Source organism: Anopheles stephensi, chromosome X (assembly GCF_013141755.1).
Source record: "Anopheles stephensi strain Indian chromosome X, UCI_ANSTEP_V1.0, whole genome shotgun sequence".
Lineage (NCBI taxonomy): Eukaryota > Metazoa > Arthropoda > Insecta > Diptera > Culicidae > Anopheles > Anopheles stephensi.
In genome coordinates, this window is record NC_050201.1 from 16657286 (window position 1) to 16680231 (window position 22946).

General features: G+C 41.9%; 2 protein-coding genes across 2 annotated transcripts; one reads left to right on the plus strand and one right to left on the minus strand.

The window, feature by feature from the left end:
- The first annotated feature begins 1019 nt into the window (after positions 1–1019).
- On the plus strand, positions 1020–4171 carry LOC118503231. Its single transcript, XM_036036285.1, has 4 exons — positions 1020–1650; positions 1722–1915; positions 1989–3149; positions 4134–4171. Exons 1-4 carry the CDS (start codon positions 1136–1138, stop codon positions 4169–4171), a joined length of 1908 nt encoding a protein of 635 aa, XP_035892178.1. The 5' UTR covers positions 1020–1135.
- A 462-nt stretch (positions 4172–4633) lies between these two features.
- Positions 4634–8369, minus strand: LOC118503284. The gene is made up of 5 exons (XM_036036416.1): positions 8202–8369; positions 7100–7656; positions 5919–7012; positions 4853–5651; positions 4634–4682 (listed from the first exon to the last, which is right to left on the minus strand). Exons 1-5 carry the CDS (start codon positions 8367–8369, stop codon positions 4634–4636), a joined length of 2667 nt encoding a protein of 888 aa, XP_035892309.1.
- Between the last annotated feature and the right edge of the window lie 14577 nt (positions 8370–22946).

The window sequence follows — 22946 nt, forward strand, 5'->3', positions numbered from 1 at the left end:
CACCTTCACTTCACAATCTCCCCACGAGTATTCCAGAATAACGAAGCAAGCTTTGACAAATATCACAGATGCAATGAAGAAAAGGACGCAATCACAAGAATCACACACAAACACCCACATGCGAGACAGAACAAGACGAATAGTCGCAGAAAAAACTGTGGGGGTAAGAATATCCTTTCGGTAAAAGACTCGAAAAGGCCTCCCCTAGAACTTTTTGTGTGCAGCACTGTGGCCTTTCATTTTGAGTGCACAGTGGGATTTATGTATGGTCAAAGCTCGTTTGATGAAAACATTGTGCTAAAAGACCCGAGAAGGCCCCCTCTGACATCTTTTGTGTGCAGCACTGTGGCCTGTCATTTTTATTGTACAGTGCACAGTTTTGTATGGTCATATTTTCGTTTGATATAAACATTGTGCATTGTTCCTTAATACTAGACAGCGAGTAAAGCATGATAATATACTTTGTAAGAAGAGATTTGAAATGTTATAAGTCTTATTTTTCCTCCTTCACCGAATATCTATGCCCGATAACAAGTATCGATCGAACCAATGTTCCGTTACAGTCCGGGAACACCGTGTATGTTGTAAGCCTGATTGGTCACTCCTAGCGTGACCAAAAATTATTACGTAGCTCCTGTAAGCCAATATAAATGGTAAGGATTGCATACATTCAGGCGTAAATCCTACAGTGCCTAACAAATTTTGTCAGAGGGGGGGGGGGGGGGGGCTTCTCAAGTCTATTAAGCAATAATGCACAATGTGTTTATCACACGATTTTTGACCACACAAAAACACACTGTGAAACAAAAATTACAGCTCACAGTGCACAAAAAAGATTAGAGCGGGGCCTTAAACCTGGCAGATAGCGGACAAGCTTTGCAATATCGTGCATCGTTCGTGATTCTATCAATTCAGAGGTCCAAATGCTTCAGCCAGCCCTGCCAGTAGGTCGTTGAGACATGCTATGCAAATAGCCTAACGCATAGACGTATCAATATCGGACAGCGACGATATTTGCTAATTGGGGAAATGTCAAATGTCACATTAGCAAAACGATGAACAATAAACTATCTCTTCAAGAACAGAAAAAACGTGTTTCCCCCGTGATTCATTCTGTGTGCATGAATTATTCAACATGTCTAACAGTGAAAAGAAGCGGAAGTCTGATTCTGCTGCTCTAAGGGCTTACAAGAACGTGATGAAAGCGCTGCGGAGAAATCATCACTCGGGTGGAGAAACGCCAACGCCTTATGCTTCGCAGAGAACACGACCGTACGTCCGATTTGTAGATAGTGATAAGGAACAGGAAAAGGACGATTGGCTGATCGATGATAGGAAAGCGATAAAGCGAAAAAAAAGCCGTGTTTCTTCACTACATGGAAGTGGATTCGGAAGAAGTAAATCCTGTTCTTCTTTAACGAATGCACCAGAGGAACAGAGAAAGCTAATCCTAGAGCCATATCAACCGCCGACGACATCAACGATTACATCAATCTGCACGACACCTGTAGTACCTGCACCAGTGCTGCATGAAATAAAGGTAATCCTCGATACGGGTGAAACATATACGGTACATTACGACCAGAAGCTGATTTCAACGACACAGACGGTTGAATGGTTACGGAATACGGTTGCTTTCCAGTATATTATGTGAGTGGCTGCGTAGTTGTGTATAGTAGAACGATCAAAACATTATAACTTCTTTTGTTATTTCTATGCAGGAAACACGGCAAAGATCCCTCAATCAAACTATACCTGTCGGATGGATGTGACACATGGGCGGATTCCGATACACTCCAGAAGCTGCTAAAACATAACTCTCCCAATGGCATCATAGTGCGAGGCAAAGTCTGCGGTAGGAATTACATTAATTTGGAACAGTTTTATGACGAGTACTGTCAGGCACACAACCTTGGTAGGTTTGTTGCGCGAGTCTTCTCCCACAAGATTACAAATATTGTTTACTTTTTTCAATTGTTTGTTTGTAGAAACTGATGTCGGTTTAAGAACACAACTCTTACTGATGGATCGAGCTGCCAGCATCGTTCTCAAGCCCGACTTTGCCTATAACATTCCAACGAGGCCCATTCCACCGCAGCACATACTCTACATGGTTATTTTTGTAAGCTTCTTTCAGCAGGACTGGCTTAAGCATTTGGACCTTTCAATGAATAGAATCACGGACGATGATATTGCAACGCTTGTCCTTTATCTGCCAGCTTGTCGACAACTTCGTATCCTTCGCTTGAATGGGAATTGTCTCACAAAAAAAGCGGTTAAGATGCTTTGCTTTGGATGTACCGACTCGGTTGATGCGATCGGCGCAGCAGCAAACCCAAATGCTCTTGGAGGAGGGCTATTGACCGAGCTGGATCTAAGCCACAACTTACTGTCCGACGATGCTTTAGTTCCGCTTGCTCGGTTGTGCAGAAATTTATCAAAATTACAAGTTTTGTGTATTAGTTCAACAGATATAACACACTTACCCAAGAACATGGACATCAAAAGATTACAGACCTTAGATGTTTCAGAAAATCCGCTAACAGAACAATTCGTGCAGTATCTTTTGAAGCTGCTTGGCGAAGGTTTCCTGCGTGAAGCACACCTTAAATCGCTTCCTGTCTATTGTAACACCCTTAAGCCGATACTTTGGAAAACACTTTCCCACAATCGAATCGATGTTTTGCGAATGCTCAATCTGGCCAACTGTCGGCTGTCGGATGATGAGCTAGAATCTTCAGTTTTACCTGCCATCGCGCGAAATTGTCCTTCGTTGACGCATTTGGATGTGTCGTTAAATACCGGGCTTACAAAAAGCTCTTTTCTGGCCGTGTTGAGGAGCTGTGCTGGGGCAGTGTTTAAATTACAGGAAATACGCTTCGAGCATGATGTCCAGTTGTGGGTAGATATGGAAAAGTACGCATCAACCGATGAGTTGCTGAAGTTAATCGAATACAGTCCTAGTGCGTGGTATCCCCGGCAAATAGACGCCATTCTGCCAGCTTACGGATATAGTGCAGAACGGTACGAAAAACTGCTGGCAGTGATAACCCATTTTTGGTCCACGCTATGGCCATTGAGACAATTGTACACAAGACGGCTCGCTTATAGTTTACAGGTATCGCTTGGTGTTAATTCAACCAGCTTGAGTAGAATATTATCACTGGTTGGGAGTGATTTTTGTGATATCAGACGGACGTTAAAGAGTTGTAGTGTTGCGCGCTCGACTTACAATTTCATACTGTTTATTCACTGGTCCGGTTACAAGTTCATCCTATTCGATTACATAGTTCATCCATTGGTCAAGTCACTTTCCCCTTAATTCACTTCTAAGTTCGTTCGTGTGCGTCAATTTATACTATCTGCTTATAGTGTTGTTCCTTTACCATATTTCGTGTAATAATTAATATTTCATGCATTTTCTACATTCCGGCCACCAAAAGAGAATTCCTTTCAATTTCTGCAAATTCGTTGTTTTTCTTCATGTAACATGCTAACCAGTATCCTATTCGCTAATATATACGTAATTGACGTTTCGCTTGGGTCGGTATCAGTGTTTGTTTACATTATTAGTGCACCATGTGGTTACACAAATCCCTCGTTTGTATCGATTGGTCGTGGTAACAAAGCTAAACGATTAGCTGCTCTAACAATTTGTTTCCCCCCTGCCGTACGTAGCGTAACTACACGCACGACACCATCCTTGCCCGGGTGCAGCGCCGTAATGCGCCCCATTGGCCAAACAGTCGGGTGAAGATTATCTTCCTTGATTATAACCAGCTGATTGATCTCCAGCTTAACCGGTGCGTTGTTAATGTGTTTGGCTCGGGCTTGGAGTTGTTGGATGTATTCCGGATACCATCGGGACCAGATCGTTTGCACGTGCCTCTGCACGAGTTGGTACTCCTTGAGTCGGTTGGTCGGAAGGTGTCGTATGTCAACATCCGGGATTGCTTGCATGTTGCTGCCGATTAGAAAATGACTTGGGGTTAATGGTTCTAAATCGCAAGGATCATCGGATAAAGGGGTCAAAGGACGGGAATTTAAACATTGCTCCACCTGAGCAATAAGTGTAAGCATACTTTCTTGGGCGATACTTGTTATACTTATCGTGCGTAAAATGTGTTTTTTAGCCGACTTGACTGCCGCTTCCCATAATCCGCCGAAGTGAGGGGCCCTTGGGGGAATGAACTTCCATTCCATTTCGTTGAACGAACACCAATTGATGATAGACCGGCGATCGTCATCGTTCTTCTTCAGCATTTCGTACACGCGATGCAGCTCGTGGGCAGCTCCCTTAAACGTTGTCGCGTTGTCGGAGTGTAACTCGCACACCTTGCCTCGGCGTGCCACAAAACGACGTAGTGCTGCCAGAAATGCCGTAGTAGTTAAATCACTCACTAGCTCGATGTGTACGGCTCTAATCGCGAAGCAAACAAAGATTGCGATGTACGCCTTCGTCGGACTCCGATTGCGGACGGGTGATTTCAGCATAAACGGCCCGCAGTAGTCCACTCCACTGATCGAGAAAGGTCTGGTCGGTGATACTCTCGACGTTGGTAGGTCAGCAACACTTTGTTTCACGAGAGTCGGCTTGTTTTTGAAACAAACGTGACACCGGTGGTAAACAGCCTTAACGAGATTCCTCCCACCAATCAACCAGAATCTTTGACGAAGTGTTGCTAATAACAGTTGCGGTCCAGCATGCAACAGTTGAAGATGATACGCCACTGCCAATAACACCGATAGTGGGTGCTTCGCCGAGAGAATCGCTGGATGTCGTCCTTCTTCTGGAAGATCAGCATTTCCGAGCCGGCCACCGACGCGTAACACACCAGTATGGTCGATGTACGGTGACAACCACTTCAGCTTCGATTTGTCGGAAACATGCTTCTCTTGAGCTAAAACCTTTAGCTCCTCCGCGAACGAATCCCTTTGGGCTAACTGGCATAACTTCAGTTCGGCCCGACGTAGTTCCGTGGCTGTAAGCGGTGGAACACTCTTCTCCTCGATGTGTGGCGCATCCTTGCAGCTTACTCTCGATGATTTGTTGGCTCCCTTGATGCACTCCATGAAGCGTAAACAATAAGCTACAACTCGTCTCAGCCTGTAGTATGATGAGTATCGCTCGAACAGTTTGTCACGGAACTCACACCTCGTAGAAACTGTGACAATCCGTGACGCCGTCGCCCGTTCTTCGATGACACCGTCATTCTCCTTCACTGCTGGTGGATGATTTGGCCATGCATCATGACTGTAAGCCAACCAACGAGGCCCATGCCACCAACGTTCACAATTAAGCAGCTCCTCCGGCTTCAGACCCCGTGATATGTCGTCTGCTGGATTATCACAACCAGGAACGTGACGCCACTCAGCTATCCGCGTTTCTTCCTGTATCTGCGCCACTCGGTTGGCGACAAATGGTTTCCATCGACGTGGTGGAGAATCCAGCCAATACATTACCGTCATTGAATCGGTCCAACAAAAGGCCATCGTAGATGCCGGTAACGTTCGACTCACCTTCTGGAACAGTTGGGTTGCTAATCGTGCGGCGCACAATTCCAACCTGGCGATCGAGTGCGTATTCGCCAATGAAACCACTTTCGACTTCGCTGCTAACAATTGCACCGTCACAATGTTGTCCGTCGATTCTGCGCGTACATAACAGCAAGCACCATATGCACTTTGTGACGCATCAGCGAAGACGTGCAATTGCAAGCTGACCGTTGTAGGTTGGGAGATAAAACGTGGCACTCTTAATTCGCGTAGCGAATATAACGTTGAATGAAAGCTTCTCCACTCTTGTTGAAGCTCACCGGGCAGTGCACGTTCCCAATCCCAAGCCTTTCCATTCTCCTTCAAACTCCACAAACGTTGTAGAAAGACTTTCGCGATGATGATTGTCGGACCCAACAAACCAAGTGGGTCGACTATGCTTGCCGTGTACGACAAGATCAAGCTTCTCGTTAATACTTCAGCTGGTTGTGGAAGGCCAACCTTGAAGGAAAACGAATCGTTGGCGGGTTCCCAAACCAGCCCCAGCGTCGAAACAGCTTGACCATCCTTCCACTCGTGCATTGATTGAATCGCAAGATCTTCACATGGGACATCTAGAAGCGATTCTGGAACGTTAGATGCCCACTTTTTCAATGCGAAACCAGCTGAATCGAGCATTGCGGTGATTTGCTTTCGCACTTCTACTGCTTCGTTAAGGTCAGTCGCTCCTGTTAGTAGATCGTCGACGTAAAAATCACGTAACACGGGATCAACTGCCTTCGGGAATTGATCTTTGTGGTCATGCGCAACCTGCTGGAGCGTTCTAGTGGCGAGGAATGGAGCTGACGCCGTGCCGTAAGTAACGGTATTCAGCTCGTAGGTCGATATCGGATCCAGGGGGCTCTTTCGGTACCTGATACGTAGCAGATTCCGATCGATGATGTTGTGGAGAATTTGCCGGTACATTTTTTCCACATCGGCCACTAATGCGATTGCGTAGGACCTGAATCGCAATATAATCGTTAGTAGATCTTCCTGGACAATTGGGCCAACTAGTAACGTATCGTTTAAGGAGTATCCCGAGCTCGTTTTACAGGACGCGTCAAACACGACCCGTACTTTTGTGGATGTACTCGATTCCTTCACCACCGCATGGTGAGGAATATAACAATGCGGAACACTATCATCCACTGGTTCGGTAAGTTTTCGCATGTGACCAAGTTCCTCGTACTCTTGCATGAAACGCTTATATTCCATCTCCATTTCAGGGTTGATCTTCAATCGCCGCTCCACAGCCATCAGTCGTCGATCCGCAATCTCCTTTGATGAACCCAATACTATATCTGCTCTGGGATCACGAGGCAGACAAACGATGTAACGACCATGGTGATCACGCGTTGTAGTGGCAGCATAATGCTTCTCACAAGCATCTTCCTCAAGCGAGAGAGCGGGTCCCTCTAGATTGGTCTCGTTCTCCCAAAACCGTTGCAGCAATGTATCGAGAGACTCATGGCTCCTAATTGAGTGGCACGAAACAGGACTAGCGACTGAAATGTGGGAAGTATTCCCAGCAACTGTCCACCCAAACGGAGTCTCAACCAACCAAGGACCGCCTTTGACCAGTAACTGCTTCTTTCCGGTATGCCATTCCCAATATGCGTCACTCCCAATGATCACATCAACTCTTGAAGGAAGGTTAAAGGCAGGATCAGCCAACGGAACGTCAGGGAATTTCCAACCAGCAACATCGATTGGGGCAGTCGGTATCTCAGCACAAGGGGAGTTCACTATCAGGAACTCAAGTGGCGACGAAAATGGCGCTGACTTTGACTGCACCGTTGCGATGATCGAACCCTTGGCTTGCTGAACACCCTCACCGATACCTGTCAATGCAACGTTGATCTTTGTACGACGTGTCAGCAGCTTCCGCGCTAGGGATTCGGACACGATATTGCACATGGATCCTGAATCCAACAACGCTCGTGCTTCATGCCGAATGCCATGGTCATCGACTAACCAGAGAACCACCGTTTCGAGAACCACAATTTCATTGCTCGAACCTACGTTCATGGTTACCTGTGGCGGTGAATCGTCGTGCAACATGCTGTGATGACGTGCGTTGCACTTGTTGCAACGGAAGACGGAATTGCACGACCGTACCTGATGATTCGGGTTCAAACAGTTGAAGCATAGTTTATGCTTCGCAATCACTTCACGCCGGAACTTTACGTCTCCTTTGCAGAACTTCGGGCAGCTTCGTAGATGGTGTGGCTCTGCACACTCTAATGGACAGGATGCGTAGGATGTGCTGCTAGCTGGCTTCCGCGTTGACACTGAATTGCTCACGTATCTAACCTTTCCTCCCATTCTTCTTTCTCCACAGGCCACCGGCGTTTGTTTCGATTCAGATATCTTCGCTAACGTTTGGGACGAACGAAGGATTCGGATTCTATCCTGCAGGAAATCGATTAGATCTGAATACTTATCCTTGGGGCTGGCCGATGAATGCTTTTCCCAAGCTAGGATGGTTGATGAATCCAATTTGAAGAACAGCAATGTGGTGAGGGGAGTGTCCCAGTTGTCAACCGGTTCCTTCAGCTTTCTTAAACCGTTCACGTGCCGCGTGCCACAAGCTGCGCCAATTCATCCACAGATCCTTCATGCATCGCGGGAAGGTGATGCAATGTTCGATAATAATCACGGACTAACATGCGCGGGTTATCATACCGTTTCAGCAGCGCGGCCCAGGTGGTCGCATAGTTGTCCGCGGTCAATGTGGTATGCTCGAACAGCAGCGCCGCCTCACTCTTCAATGATGACAACAGATACTGAAGTTTCAGTATCGAAGGTATATCTGCTGACGAATCGATCATTGCCACGAAGCGATCACGAAACGTGAGCCACTTCGTCGTATCACCGTCGAACGTGGGGAGATCGATTTTCGGTAACCGCACATTAATTGATCCGAAATTACCCGTTGAGTTCAGGCTAGAATTGGCTTGCAAAATCGACGCGTTGAGAGGATTGGCTTCACACGGTTGCTTTTGCAACAAAAATCCTTTCACCTTTCGGTACACACTGTCCATTTCACATCGCTCTTGCAGCAAAGCTTCTAACGCTTCGGGAGATTCTTCCAATTCCTCCAGTTTTGCTACCGCGTTCAAATAATCTTGAACATGCCGTTCTAGCTGATCCAAGCACACTGGTATTTCACCCACATCACTTTCACTATAATCGTTTTTAAATTGTTCAATGTTCTTCACAAGCATTTGCGCTTGGCGCTTTTTTAATTGCGCGGCTTTGATTTTCTTCTCCATTTTCTACGTTGCTTCACTAACACACACGTAAAATGAACAAAGTTCAATGTTCTGCACTTCACTAACACTTAATACAGACGATGTAACGTTCACTTTGAATTTGATTCGAAATTGTTCACAACCTGCTGCGTTGCATGCAAGTTTCGTTAGAATACGATAGGAGTGATGGCCGTTAAAATGGAACCACGCTTCGCAATGGCGTAGATTTCCGATGAAGCTAAGCTACGCGGGACGCTAAGCTTTGCCTGTTGCCTTAAGTTGATGCGTAACAACAACTTTCACTCCAGTAAGTCGATTTGAATAAATCGCAACACAACTCACGAGAAAACAAACGAACATACAAGGGTTCACGTGCACGTAATGACCTTTCACAGCAATTCGCGCCAATATGCGGAGCAAGACAGCGAACTGTTCGTTTCCTCACAAACACAGAGATGATTCACGTCACTGTGTACGGTAATTAACGTAGTGAATTTTTTCCGAAATCACTAAACCGACTTCACCAGATCCGGTTCGAAGGACCAAAATGAGTAGAATATTATCACTGGTTGGGAGTGATTTTTGTGATATCAGACGGACGTTAAAGAGTTGTAGTGTTGCGCGCTCGACTTACAATTTCATACTGTTTATTCACTGGTCCGGTTACAAGTTCATCCTATTCGATTACATAGTTCATCCATTGGTCAAGTCACTTTCCCCTTAATTCACTTCTAAGTTCGTTCGTGTGCGTCAATTTATACTATCTGCTTATAGTGTTGTTCCTTTACCATATTTCGTGTAATAATTAATATTTCATGCATTTTCTACACAGCTGATTTGCTGGTTAGTGATCATTCGTTCGTGTAAATGAAACATTAATTTTAAAACTTTCACTTTGTTGTACTTCACTTTGGTGTGGGAATAAAGATAAATCTCAAACTTATAACGTCACATCATCTACGTTACACTTCTTTCCATATTGGTATCACACAACGCGTGTCCGTCACGCTCGGCCGCCTGACATCAAGTGTGCGCCCCTTCCTGCGCTCGGTAGCGATCGTGTCGTGAGGTTCGTCAAACCTGACGAGTTACTGAACGATACAGGATGGCTCATAATAAACGCGAGGAATAAACGAACAAACATAGATAATACCTCTTTAAAACAGCATATCTGTACAAAATGATGAAATTTTTTGAACATGTTCTTTCCAATTGAAATTCGTCCAAATACTTCCGAGTGTTTGATTGCCACTCTCTACTCTTATGTAGTTTCTTCTATTTCTTCTTAGCTTAGTAGCCCTTCTAGGTCATGGTCATGACTGGAATCTAATGGCGTACTAGACTTATTCATACCACGGAAGAGGATAACCTGTCCTCACTACAAGGAAACGGTTCGGATGCGAATAGAACCTCGGTCGTACCGTTTGAAGACCGGCGCCACTATAGTCTCTACCGCTGGTTGCCCTTAGTGTCTATATCGCGTTAATAAGCTTTTTCAATCTTTGTTAGCGATGAAACCAAGCCAGAATCATATCTGCCCTAGTAATCGTCGAAACCAGTCCCAAAAGAATAATTCGAGACGTTTGTTGTTTGAGTTCTAGATTTATACTGAATTTATTAACAAAATGATCTTGCTTATATTCTAACTATGTATGTGTTCGTGTAGTAATATGGAGGAAATACGGTCGCCATGTAACGTGAAGGAAAATGGTCGCCATGTAGTACGCGGGATCGGTCGACGGGGCTTTGCGCATATGCGATTTGAGTCGCGCCGTACGTAAGACGAGAGCGACGAACAGCAACTTGCTGAGCGAACCAATTCTTCCCTTTATCGACTGTCCAGGCAATCGTGAAGATTCTAGATGAGAATCTTCCTTACTGGATTGTTGGAGACATCGAGGCCTTACCTTTGGTAGGGGGACACTCGAAGCTCATCGGCGTTGAGTCGGCCAGGCGACTCTCGATATTCACAGGGAACATCCCTTACTGGCTCATTGGAGCCTTTGAGGCCTTACCTAGGGTAGGGGGACTCTCAAAGCTTTTGAGGGGAATTGGACGTCAGATTTTGAGTTGCGTCAAGTCTCAGCCCAGAACCAACTCGCTCGTTGGCTGGGGAAGACAGCTTTATTTATACCAACAATTTCTTAGTTTATGGTTAGTTCATTCGCCTTAAGTTAGGTTAAAACTTTTTACGTTATTGAGTAACTTATTGGTTGACGGCAAGACCATAGCGCTTCGTTGTAAACAAAAGAATCAAGTTACTTATGGAATTTTCCTTAGGGTGATTTGGTTTTGAGTCGTTTCCGTTTCTTTATTCATTAACCTGCTGATATGAAATTATCATTCATTGATTTGCTTGTTTCGGGGCGAACGCTGCGCTTGCATAAAATGTGTCGCTATGGGTGAGTTGGTTGCAGTGCGATCGATTGCTGCGCTTGCATAAAATGCGTCGTTATGATTATGTCTTTTTGTTCTATTTGTTTGCGATGGTTCGGGGTGGATAAAGTTTTACGCTTAGTTGCTGACCGTTGTCTGCACTGTGCGATGTTTGGTGCATTGGTTGGTTTGGTTTCGTATTGCCTTGCGCAACTCGCTAGCCGAGTGCGCAAGTCGGTTTTTAATGTTCTAATTGAAATGGGTGTTTGGTCAAATTTGCTGAATATGCTGTTCTTGGTGGGGTATAGGGTGCTTGAGTTTAAATAATTGTTGCGAAAGGTGTGATTGATCGTTCCTACATACGTGTTTATAAAATGTATGTTTTCATGAGGTGTTTTTGAGATGTATAGCAGGGATGCTACCAAATGAAATGGAGTGTTTTGAAAATATGAAATTGTTATTATCCTTTTCAGATATGTTAATACATCCAGATCATTCTAAACCGTATATATTGACAACGGACGCATTCGATTTTGCTATAGGTGCTGTGCTTTTACCAATTCATTTTGCGTCGCGTACTTTGACAAAATCAGAAGAGAAGCATTCTGTACCCGAAAAACAAAAGGCTAGCAATTTTTTGGGCATTGAAAACATTTAGAAACTATTTATATGGTTCTAAATTCATCATATACACAGATCACCAACCATTAACCTTTGCCTTATTTCCAAAAAACACGAACGCAAAGCTTAAGAACATGAAAGCTTATCTTGAAGAAAATGATTATCAAATCATGTATAAACCTGGAAAATCTAATGTAGTAGCGGATGCATTAAGTAGGAATGTCAATGTCCTTACAAGTACACAACATTTTGCTCCTGATAGTGGCGATATGTTCATCATATCCACTGAAGTACCATTCAATGTGTTCCGACACCAAGTAATAATTCATCAAGGCAATAATAATGTAGAAATAGAACATCCTTTCCCTAACTTCGAACGCAAAATAATTCATATACAAGATATTAATGAAGACTCTCTTTTACAGATACTAAAGAAGCATTTCAACTTTTCAAAAGTGAACGGATTATTAACAGATGAGTTTATCACGGCTAAAATTCAAGATGTATACAAAAAAAAAATTGGAAGACAAAAATTGTTAAATATCCGTTTTACACAGAAACAACTAACCGATGTATCAGATGAAACCGAGCAATGGGATATCATTTTGAGAGAATATCATCGCGCTCATCGTGAATTGGAAGAAAACAAATCACAAATTTTAAGAAAATTTTACTTTCCTCATTTAAATAAAAAGTTAAAGGTATTTACAAAAAATTGCCAAGTATGCCACCAAAGTAGATATGATAGAAATCCTATTCGTTTTCCAATTCGAGCAACTCCAATGCCTTCTGAACCGTTTGAAATAGTACATTTGGATATAATGTTTATTGCATTTCTTACTTTCCTTTCATATATTGATAAATTTTCTAAATTTGCACATTTGTTTCGTAAAATCTCGAGCTGCGATTGACGTGGTACCAGCAGTAAAGAAACTTATCTCTAAATACAAATTTCCAAAATTGATAGTTAAGGACAATGAGAAAACTTTTAAAGTAGGTTCATTAGTCAACTTCTTCAATGAGAATTCAATTAAAACATACCTAGTAGCAACAGGGCGAAGTGAAATGAACGGAACCGTGGAACGTTTCCATTCTACATTATAAGAAATCTATAGAGTCACTAAAGCAGAAAATTACAACAAGACTCCTACTGAATTAATTCACATTTCCCTTACAAAATATAACAATACCATTCATTCTTGTACCGAATATAGCCCATACGAGATTATAATTCCCAGCAGTAACAGTTCAGAGATTATTTCAAATGTGTATAAAAACCTAATAATGAAACAAGAAAACGATCTAAAATATCATTAAAAGATTTGAGAGCTAAGCCAATAAATATTATAAACAATGCTTTTAAAAAAACACGATTGAGATCAAAAACAGCTCCGCGGTACAAGGAAATTAGAATAGATAAAGTTGATAGAAGCACTATAACCACTACTGATGAAAGACGTGTTCATAAAAATGATATCAAGATTCGCCAAAACTAATATCTTTTAATTACTACAATTTCAGATTAATGATACTGCTAGTCCTCGGACTAGGCCCCGGCAGAACTATAACGATAAAGAAAATTGGAGATGTCCCGTTATTCACTTACAACAAAGGAGAGTTGTTGTTGTTGTTTTGTTTTTTTTTACGAGGCTTTTTAGCATTCGCCTCTCCTTCAGCCATCATATAGGTTTAGATTTCGGAGTTATGTTTTTGTTATGTAAAGATTGGATTAGATTTCTGCATATAATTTAACATCTTTTAAAAATAATATAAGTTTTTTATTCTCATTGATGTTATTTGAGAGCACCACATCCAGATGTTCACTCAGTTTGTGTTTCTTTCTGTCAAAGGAGTACCCAGGGCATTCGGTTAGTATATGCTGTACTGTGACATCCAGGCCACAGTACTGGCATATCAATGGTGACTCCTTTTTCAAACGGTGTGTGTGGGTTAGTCGCGTATGTCCAATTCTTAATCGTGTTATAACTCTTTGATCGCATTGATTCGAAGGATCGGTCCAAGAGGCAACCGTCTGCTTGATCTTTTTGAGATGACTCAAAGGCGATATATTCCACTCGTTTTGCCAACACTGCTGTACCACTGCTTTGAGCCACACGGATGAGTCGGCCCTGGAGATGGTACCATCTATTTTGTCTAATTTGCGTCTACCTTCGTTTGCGAGACGGTCAGCTTCCTCGTTTCCCGTTATTCCCATGTGAGCTGGTATCCAACATAGTACGAGCTCTCTGTCATTTATGATGGAATCAATGGCTTGTATGTGGGGGTTACGCATGGAAGCTTTCTCCAAAGCTTTCAGTACACTAGCGCTATCTGTGAAGATAACGTTAGGTCTGTCGTCAACTGTGGTTTCTTCTGCTGCTAAGTAGATGGCAATAGCTTCTGCTGAGAAGATGGTGGTGTTATCTGGAAGCTTTATACTACAGCTAGCGTTTGAGGAAGAAATACCACAGCCAGCGGAGCTATCTTCTACTGACCCATCGGTGTAAATTTTGTGATGAATTCTATATTCCATGGCTATCAAATTATGGAAATATTGCTGCATTTCTTGTTGATTGCAACCTGTTTTAGTCATATTAAGGAGAGTCCAGTCAATAGATGGTTTCTTGTAATACCAAGGTCTACTTGTGAGGGTCACGAGTTTGGCGACTTTTGGAATGGTGTAACCTGTCAGTTGATCAGGAACAAGCTCTGGACAGGAACAACCTGAACAAGCTCTAGCTGCTGTTTCATTAGAAGTCCTTTTTCTTCGAGTCTTAAAGCTGCATTGACTATCTTTAGTGCTATGACATATTTCAGTGGTAGCTGACCACTTTCGCACAAAACAGTGTTATTTGGACTCGTAATAAAGGCTCCAGTTATTTTTTTTAGTGCGGAATTGTAGGTTGAAGTGAGCCTACAACCAAAGTTGCTGTATAGCATGGATATAAACTCAATTCCATATAACAGTTTTGGGACAAACCAACTGTTAAAGATCGTGAGTAGGCTATTTCTTGATGAACGTGTTTTTCCGCACCCTAATAAATGTAGAAGGTTCAATCGTCTTTTTATTGCTTTTCTGATGTGGAGGTAGTGTTGTCGGAATTTCAACCGGGTATCGATGAAAATTCCTAGAATTTTTGTACATTTTGTGTTTGGAACAGTGTTGGATTTGATTTTTAAATGTTTCAAGGGGGATTTATGTGTTTTGTTGCATATGTGTAGTATTCTTGTTTTGGTGGTGGATAAGTTTTGACCATTTTCATCACACCATTTATAGACTTTAACTAAGGCTAATTGTAATTTGTTTCTGTTTCTTTTTTGTGATGTGTCTGATGATATTAGCGTTATGTCATCGGCATATATAAACTTGAGGATGTTAGGTGGGATAGATAGGAGTAAGGATTCCATACTAATAAGGAAAAGTGTGGGTGACAAGATTGCCCCTTGGGGGACTCCGTTTTCCAGAACTTTCGATTGTGATACGCAGTTCCCAATCAAGACCTGGAAAGTGCGTTCTGTTAAAAAATTCTGAATCAATTTTGAGAGCTGTCCACCAAAATTCCATTTTTTTAATTGCTCTAGGATACTCGGACGCCAAACGCGATCGAACGCTTTTGACAGGTCAACCACTGCGCAGTCGATATGGTGTTGCCTGCTTCTAGCTTCAGCGATAACATTCCCAAAAGCTGCGAAGTATGATTCTGTGCCGAGACCGCCTCTGTAAGCGTGCTGTTGTGTGCTTAGTAAGCTTCTCTCTTCTAGTGCCTGTACAAGTCTTCGGTTTGCCAATCTTTCTAGAACTTTACTCAAACAGGACAGTAAGGAGATGGGTCTATAATACTCAGCATTAAAGTTTGTTGTTTCTGTTTTAGGAATGGGAATGATGTAACTAGATTTCCATTTTGTAGGGATCTCTCCTGTGTTCCAGATGTTGTTGAATATGTTTAGAAGGCAATGCATTGCTACTTCAGGAAGCTGCTTGAGAACAGGATAACCAATGTTATCTGGCCCGGCTGAATTTCCTTTGCATTTTTGTAATGCCCAGCGTACTTCATCTAAGGAGAATGGTTTATTGTAGGATTCAAAGCGTTTATTGGGGAAGGAAATAGGAGATGGTTTTTGAGGATTCTTCAGTTTTTTGAAGTAAGGAGAATATTTATCGGTTGCAGAGGCATTATAGAAATGTTGTGCAAAAGTTTCCGCTACTTCGGAAGGTGAAGCGATTGGGTCTTTGTTTTTCGCAAGCGTTGGAAATATAAATTCCCTTTTCCCTGCGAGACTCTTGATCTTTCTCCATATTTCTTTACAGGACTGTGACGGGTTGATGCTTGTGACAAAGTTATCCCAGCTTTGCTTTTTTGCTATTTCTACTTCGGCTTTAGCTTTTTGATTAGCTTCTCTGTATTTCGATGCTAAATATTCGATATTGGGGTTGTCCTTGATGTTACTAGCCTTTCTGAATTTCCTCAGAGCTTTCCTTCTTGCAGCAATTGCCATCCCAACAGACTCATTCCACCAGGGAACTGATTTTTTTGAAATTTTTCCATTTGTACGTGGGATACTTGACTCCGCTGCCTTGATTACTATGTTCCAGAAGGTATCAACTGATAGCAATGTTGGTACTGTTATCGCGTTGTCGACAAGAAAACGATAGCTGCACCAATCGGCTTTTTCATATTTCCATCTAGGTCGCAGCTGAGGTCGGTCAGTGGTTGACTTGTAATTTATAAGAATAGGAAAGTGATCACTTCCGTGTAAATCTTCTTCTACTGAGATTGTAAACTGTGCAGAGGAACAAGTCGATACAACACAATGATCGATAATAGATCCTGTACCATCACTAGGTGATATGCGAGTGGGACGAGTGTTGTTTAGAACAGCTAAGTTATTTAAACTAAACAAATTTTGGAGAACTTTTCCTCTGTTGTCGGTTCTCGAGTTGTTCCATGTCTTGTTGGAAGCATTCAGGTCACCCACAAGGATAATGGGGTTGGAAATTTGATGTAGTGTTTGGGACAGAAAAATGGATAATTCATTGGTTGGATGCATTTTGTTTGGAAAATATGTACTAATAACATTAATTTCGAAAGGTAGATTTATGGTCACGCCAATAAGAGTAAGTTCTGAGGAGATATTTAAGTCAGTGAAAGGGATTTCTTTTCTAATGCCTAGACAGACGCTATGTTGTAATGTAGATTTGTGATTAAATTTACAAGTGTAATTGTTTAATGTGTTGTGATGAATATTTTTCGGGCTGTGGTTTATTTCCTGTAGAGCAATTAAAGCCGGGTTGTATTTGTTAATTAATAGTTTGAGTTCATCAATATTCTTGTTCATGCCCCTGATATTCCAGGAAAGAATGTATGGAGTAGGGTTCGTATAATTATTTGAATTCAACACAATTGTTAAACGTAAAGTCAAAATTTTATTTATGCAGAGGCCAAATCGAAGTATGGGTTAATTTTTAGTTTCTGTTCCGATTTTTCGATCGTTTTCTTCTTGGTTTACTGGTGCCAGTGTCCGTAGTATCGTCATTGAAGGTTTTCTTTGTATCATTTTCGAATAACTCTTACGTGGAGGAGAATGAGTCTACTTTGCGTTTTTGTTTACTCATTTGTTCATCTTTGTCGCTGTCCATGAGATCTGTGTTCTTTTGTTTTTGGCTAATTGTTTGTGTGTTTGTTGTAAATGTTGTATTGTTTTCAATATCGGAGTTTTCGGTGTTTTTCGGTGTAGTGTGTGGAATATTCTGCGGCTTCAGTGTATTGATAATCATATATTTCAGATTGTCACGCTCTTTTTGCAAATTTTCGGTTGTGTGAGTGAGTTCGTTAAGTTTGTCCTGTAGCAAAGCTACTGTTTTTTTCAGTTCTATGATAATTTCGTCCTTGTCCATGTCATTTTGCGCGATCTGTAATCTTTCGTTTACTGAGTTTGTGTTACGTTGTGTTGTATTTGTGTTGTTGAGCAAAGCTTTGGCTTGTGCGTGAGAGATGCCGTTATCGATTTTGAGCTTGATAATCTTTTGCTCTTCCAAGTATGATGGACATGATCGGTTGAGAGATGTGTGACTGCCTAGGCAATTTTTGCATTTGGGAGGAAAAGAGCAATCTCCGTGCTCTGGCTCTCCGCAATTTGAGCTCTTGATGGGTTGTGTGCACCTGTTCTTCGTGTGTCCAATAATTATACAATTTGTGCAGATCATTTGTCTAGGATAGTAAGTGCGAGTTTTCACTATCAGGCAACCTACACGCACTTCGTTTGGGACTACTACAGAGTCAATTTTTAGAAGGAGACAACTAGTTGGCTTAAGCTGTCCATTCTCTTTTCTCATGAACCGTTTGACCGAGATTACCTTTTGCTCTTTCATTTCACCTAGAATGTCATCGTCTGAAAGGCCATCAAGACTATCACTGACGATCACGCATTGCACACTGTTAAGGTATGGGTGTGATGTAATGTTCACCTCTGTACCGTTAATCAGTTTTGTGAGATTGTGGAGTTTCTCGAATTGTGCACGGCTTCTAGTTTTCAGCAAGAGTTTAGAACCTTTATCGACCGGCGTGCAAGGTTCGATATCTCCTGCATGGTTTACTAGACTTTTTTGGATTATGAAAGGGTTTTTTGGTAGAACAAACCCTACTTTTGGACTCATGACCAAAAACAGCAGTTCTCCTCGCTTACCATCTAAATCCATCCAAATTGGAGCCTGCCTGTCCCTTATATTAGGTGGAGCGTTGGGATTACTCCCCCAGGCTGGGCCTGGCCCTCCCATGTTTGTAAGGGAGGCGAGCTCTTAAGCAGTAAAGTGTAGTGTACTTACAGTCTCAATATAAAGATAAGTTAAATTTTGAAATTCTTCTTGAATCCGTCTATGCGTGCCCGTGTTAGACCATGCGGTCTTCGCCAAAGGTAGATCTGTCTCTTTCCTTTTGCCACTGTCACACTGTAGTTGTCTTTTTCACTCGTGTATTTTTATCACTGTCACTATAATTCTGATGTTGGGTCACCGAGAAGATACTTCTGATCACTTCCGAGTTACGCACTTGACTGGACAACAAAGGAGAGTGTCGTCTCCAAAACGAGTTTAAATATCATCTACATCATTTTAAATTACATCTGTTGAAAGCTAACTTAGACGGATTACAGAAAAAATTGAATTATATTGGAGCTAATCGCTTTACTTCGCTAATCTTAAACAAATTCGATGAAATTAGTTCAGCGTTACAACATATTACACCAATAGGTAGAAATAAGAGATGAGGCACATTAGGAACCGTATGGAAATACAAAGATGGAACTCCAGATGCAAATGATTTAAAATTAATTAACAATTCAATGAACGATTTAATAGCCAATAATAATGAGCAGGGGCGGTCCGGTAGCCGAGGCAATAACGGTGCCGATCTTCACACGGCAGGACCGAGGTTAAAATCTCACCAGGACGGCTTCCCCGTGCGTAGGGCTGACTACTTTACTGCGGGTAAAATGAAGTCACAGAAAGCCAGAAATGGCAGGCCGAGACTTTTTGAGGTTGTAGTGCCAAAGAAGAAGAGAATAATCAGCAGATCAGAATTAATACAGATTATATAACCAAATTAAACAGACAATATTAAAAGCTAAGGATAAGGAATCTTTATCGGTCATGAATTTACATACTACTACGAATTATTAGTTATCAACTTTTACTTCAATCTAAACATTATATACGAAAAGATAAATCAGATAATCGAAACAATAATGTTAGCTAAGATAGGAATTCTAAATCAAAAAATTTTAAACGAGACGAGTGCGTTCCAAATGTATTGCAAGGAAAACTAGCCAGGTGCGATTTATTAAATAACACAATTGAGGAGATCGTGAAAATAGACAGACAACACCTGATAGTAAACTACCGTCGAAACTTTTCATTTGAAACAAGCTGCGGAATACCAAACAGAAATTTATCTGGAGCATTCATAATATCATTCAACGAATGCGATGTGAAGATAGACAACGATACATTCTCAAATGAGATACAGACAATGCCAGAATCTGTTTTGCAGCTACCGCTTTATGGAATACCCAAAGAAAAGAACGACAACATCATGAACCTAAGCTTGGAGTATTTGCATGAGCTGCATCTAGAAACACGAAAAGAGTTGAAGCCGTTGCAGCTAAACGCAACCAGCATTCAGTGGCCGCATTGGTCATTATTTGGAGGACTGTCTTTTACTCCTATAGTAATTGGTGTTATTCTATATATCATCGTCATCGCACTACGGAAAAGGACAAACATAGAAGTGCAAGTAAAGCAAGATAAAATAGACATGGAGGCCAAGGTCAAATAATCGGTTACAAGAACAGACTCGGCGATTCAGAAGCGTATCAATTGCTGGCCTGTTTCATCCGGAGCTTCAACACTAAGGGGGGGCGAGTTAACCGATCGTGGGAACAGCGTTATGCTGACAGTGCGTCGCGACCAGGAAGCGGACGCAATCGGATTCCGGCCCGTCTGGAGCAACGAGACACCTTGATACCGCGACAACGCAACCCAGGCGTGTGTACGTGCATTCTCTCTCTTCTCTGTTTGTAATAAATAAATTAGTCCTAAACAAAACTCGGTGTTGGTCAGTCGCAAAAGTATTAGAAAGAACCATTGGGGAATTACCCCTCATAACTCGCGTTAGACTTATTGAATCGATTAGTATTATGTTGCACTGAACCACGTACGATCTAGGTAGCGAAACTTAATGCCTCTTTCGCCTTTTTCACTGTCGCGTGTTGATGCTGAGATTGCACTTTTCACTGTCGCGCGTCGAACTTATCGAACCATGGATGATGGTTCAGTTGGCCGGCAAAATTCGATGCTGAGATCGCACTTTTCACTTGTGCGTTAGCCTCGTGGCGCGTTTCTTTAGACAGGCGCAGGTCACGTCGACAAAAGACCAATAATACTCAAACTCGTTCTAATGGTGAAATAACAATCTTTATTGAAACTTATTCGCGTGTTATATCTAATTATTGCTGATCGATCGCGGTCAGCAGTTCTTCGGTTGTCCGTTGGCGACCGATCGCGGCCAGCAATTCTTGTGTTTTCCGTTGGCGACCGATCGCGGTCAGCATTTCTTATTCTTATTGTACCGTCCTTTGGCGACGCTAGAAAAATCAAACCAAAGAAGCCAGAAGAAATAGGTCAAGACCAACTATTAACATGTATTATCTGAGTAATTTTAAACGATTTGAGTAACATCAGTTCTGCTTCTTCTTGGTTTAACAACATGGTACCCAAACTAGAGTGAAAAGCTTATTTTTATAACCTTATGATGCATTTATTTTAAACAATGCATCTAGGCTGTACGAAAAACAAATTTGAAATTGGTCAATATAAATTCCTCTTTTTTACCAACGTAAAAAAGTGATTGGAGATAAGGTGCCCTTTTACGGTTTCGAGAAGGAAATGTCTCCAAACCATCTTCAATTGTATTAAGCTTAGTAATTTAGTTTTAAACAAAAACAAAAAAAACAAAAAACAAACAATAAACAAAAAAACAGCGATTGGACTGAAAATATCCTGAAAATATCAAAACCACTTTATGTAACAAGTTCATTTAATGGTGCTTTTGAAGCTGTGAACGGCTAGGGGTTTCTTCGATCGAGGACACGCTCACCGTTAAATTGTTCATCTATTCCAGGATAATTTTCTCCGATCAAACAAATACCCTTAAACCTGGATCAAGCCATCAATAATCTATCACAAAACCTATTAGAGGATTCATTCTATCGCCAAAAACATAGAGATATCTTTCTCTCTTTAATGTCGAATCCAATATTATCATTCATAAGTATGAGTCCAATATTTCAATCCTCTTCCTTGAAAGATATATGGATCTTTGGAGATGCCGTTTTCGGTGGCAGTCAGATAGAGGTCAGGTGTGATGGGTGAGTTTCGTAGCGTAGATTTCTAGGGTGGAAAGTATTGGTCAATTGCTTCACCGTTGAAACTTCAGCATCAACAAATCCATAGCAGGTTCTGTTGTCAATTATGTAGCAAAACCGCGCTGCCATGGGTATTAATCTGACGCTTCTTGAAGGATGACACAGACTCTCCATATCTTACTCAGACTCAATATTTCCACGAAGTACAGAACGATAATATGTCATCTAACCCCGCAGAAGCATGGATGATATGGCTAAATTGCGCTGAGGAGGATACTGTTTCCTGATCTATAGGTGTTCCAAGTTACCCCAAGAATCAACATAGAGCGATGGAGAGTGGTTTTTATGGTAAAAGACTTCGTGATTGCGTGGATGATATGAGGAAGTACTACCGGAAAATACCGCTAGGCGATAACCCTCACAGACTACTGATCCATGGTGGAACAAGCCATCAGCAGTACGATCGAGCAAACAATTGGCCTCGTGTCTCGTAACCTGAGGAAGGTCTGAGAAGAATACAGCGCGCAGCCGATGTCAGATTCATGCAACGTGTCGATTGCGTCTGTTCGGTAATGTGTAAAGACCGTGTAAAGTGTGTAAAGGTCTTTTTACCTCGGTTTCCACTTTTACACCATAATGCGATGTGAGTGTAGTGTATCTTAAACACCTTTATCGATCATTTGTGATAGTATCAGTAATAAGATAGATAGTAATGTAGTAGACTAAGTTACAATCAAAGAGCGAGGCAGTTGCACGATATCCGCCTACCACGAACGACTGTTTAAAACAGATAACAATCCACAAGAGTACGTGTCGTAGTATTCTTGATATTCGGAGAAGTTGTTGCGTGAATATGACGTAAGAAGCTAACAAGAAATAGTTCTAAACTAAGCAACAGCCAATGCTACTGGGACAGATACTCCAAGTACGAATGTGATTGGCGTTAATGCCTTGTTGGTGTCGATTCTCAACAGAGAGCGCTAGTAGTCTAGCCCATTTCATAAAAGAAAATAAATTTCCAGTGTGCCCCTAAATGTAGGTCATGCATGTGCGTATTAACGAGCAACGAACCAATAATTAAAATTACGAAAATAGTTATGCATCGCTAGAACTAAAACGAATTCTTGTTGAGATATATAGGCAAGGAAGTGCACTTTCATCGGGGGAGGGAGAGATGTTGTGGATGGTGGATTAAACTTTACTTAGGTGAAGTAAAGTTGATGGATGAGGTGTATCTTC

Excerpts from the sequence above, each read along its gene's own strand:
- LOC118503231 (XM_036036285.1), top strand. The coding sequence starts at position 1,136 with ATGTCTAACAGTGAAAAGAAGCGGAAGTCTGATTCTGCTGCTCTAAGG. Across the intron at positions 1,916-1,988 it reads CTGTCAGGCACACAACCTTG|AAACTGATGTCGGTTTAAGA; the intron begins GTAGGTTTGTTG and ends GTTTGTTTGTAG. Across the intron at positions 3,150-4,133 it reads TGTTAATTCAACCAGCTTGA|CCGACTTGACTGCCGCTTCC; the intron begins GTAGAATATTAT and ends TGTGTTTTTTAG.
- LOC118503284 (XM_036036416.1), bottom strand. The coding sequence starts at position 8,369 with ATGATCGATTCGTCAGCAGATATACCTTCGATACTGAAACTTCAGTAT. Across the intron at positions 7,013-7,099 it reads CTGGTCAAAGGCGGTCCTTG|GAGCCATGAGTCTCTCGATA; the intron begins GTTGGTTGAGAC and ends CCACTCAATTAG. Across the intron at positions 5,652-5,918 it reads AAGCATAGTCGACCCACTTG|AATCGACGGACAACATTGTG; the intron begins GTTTGTTGGGTC and ends ATGTACGCGCAG.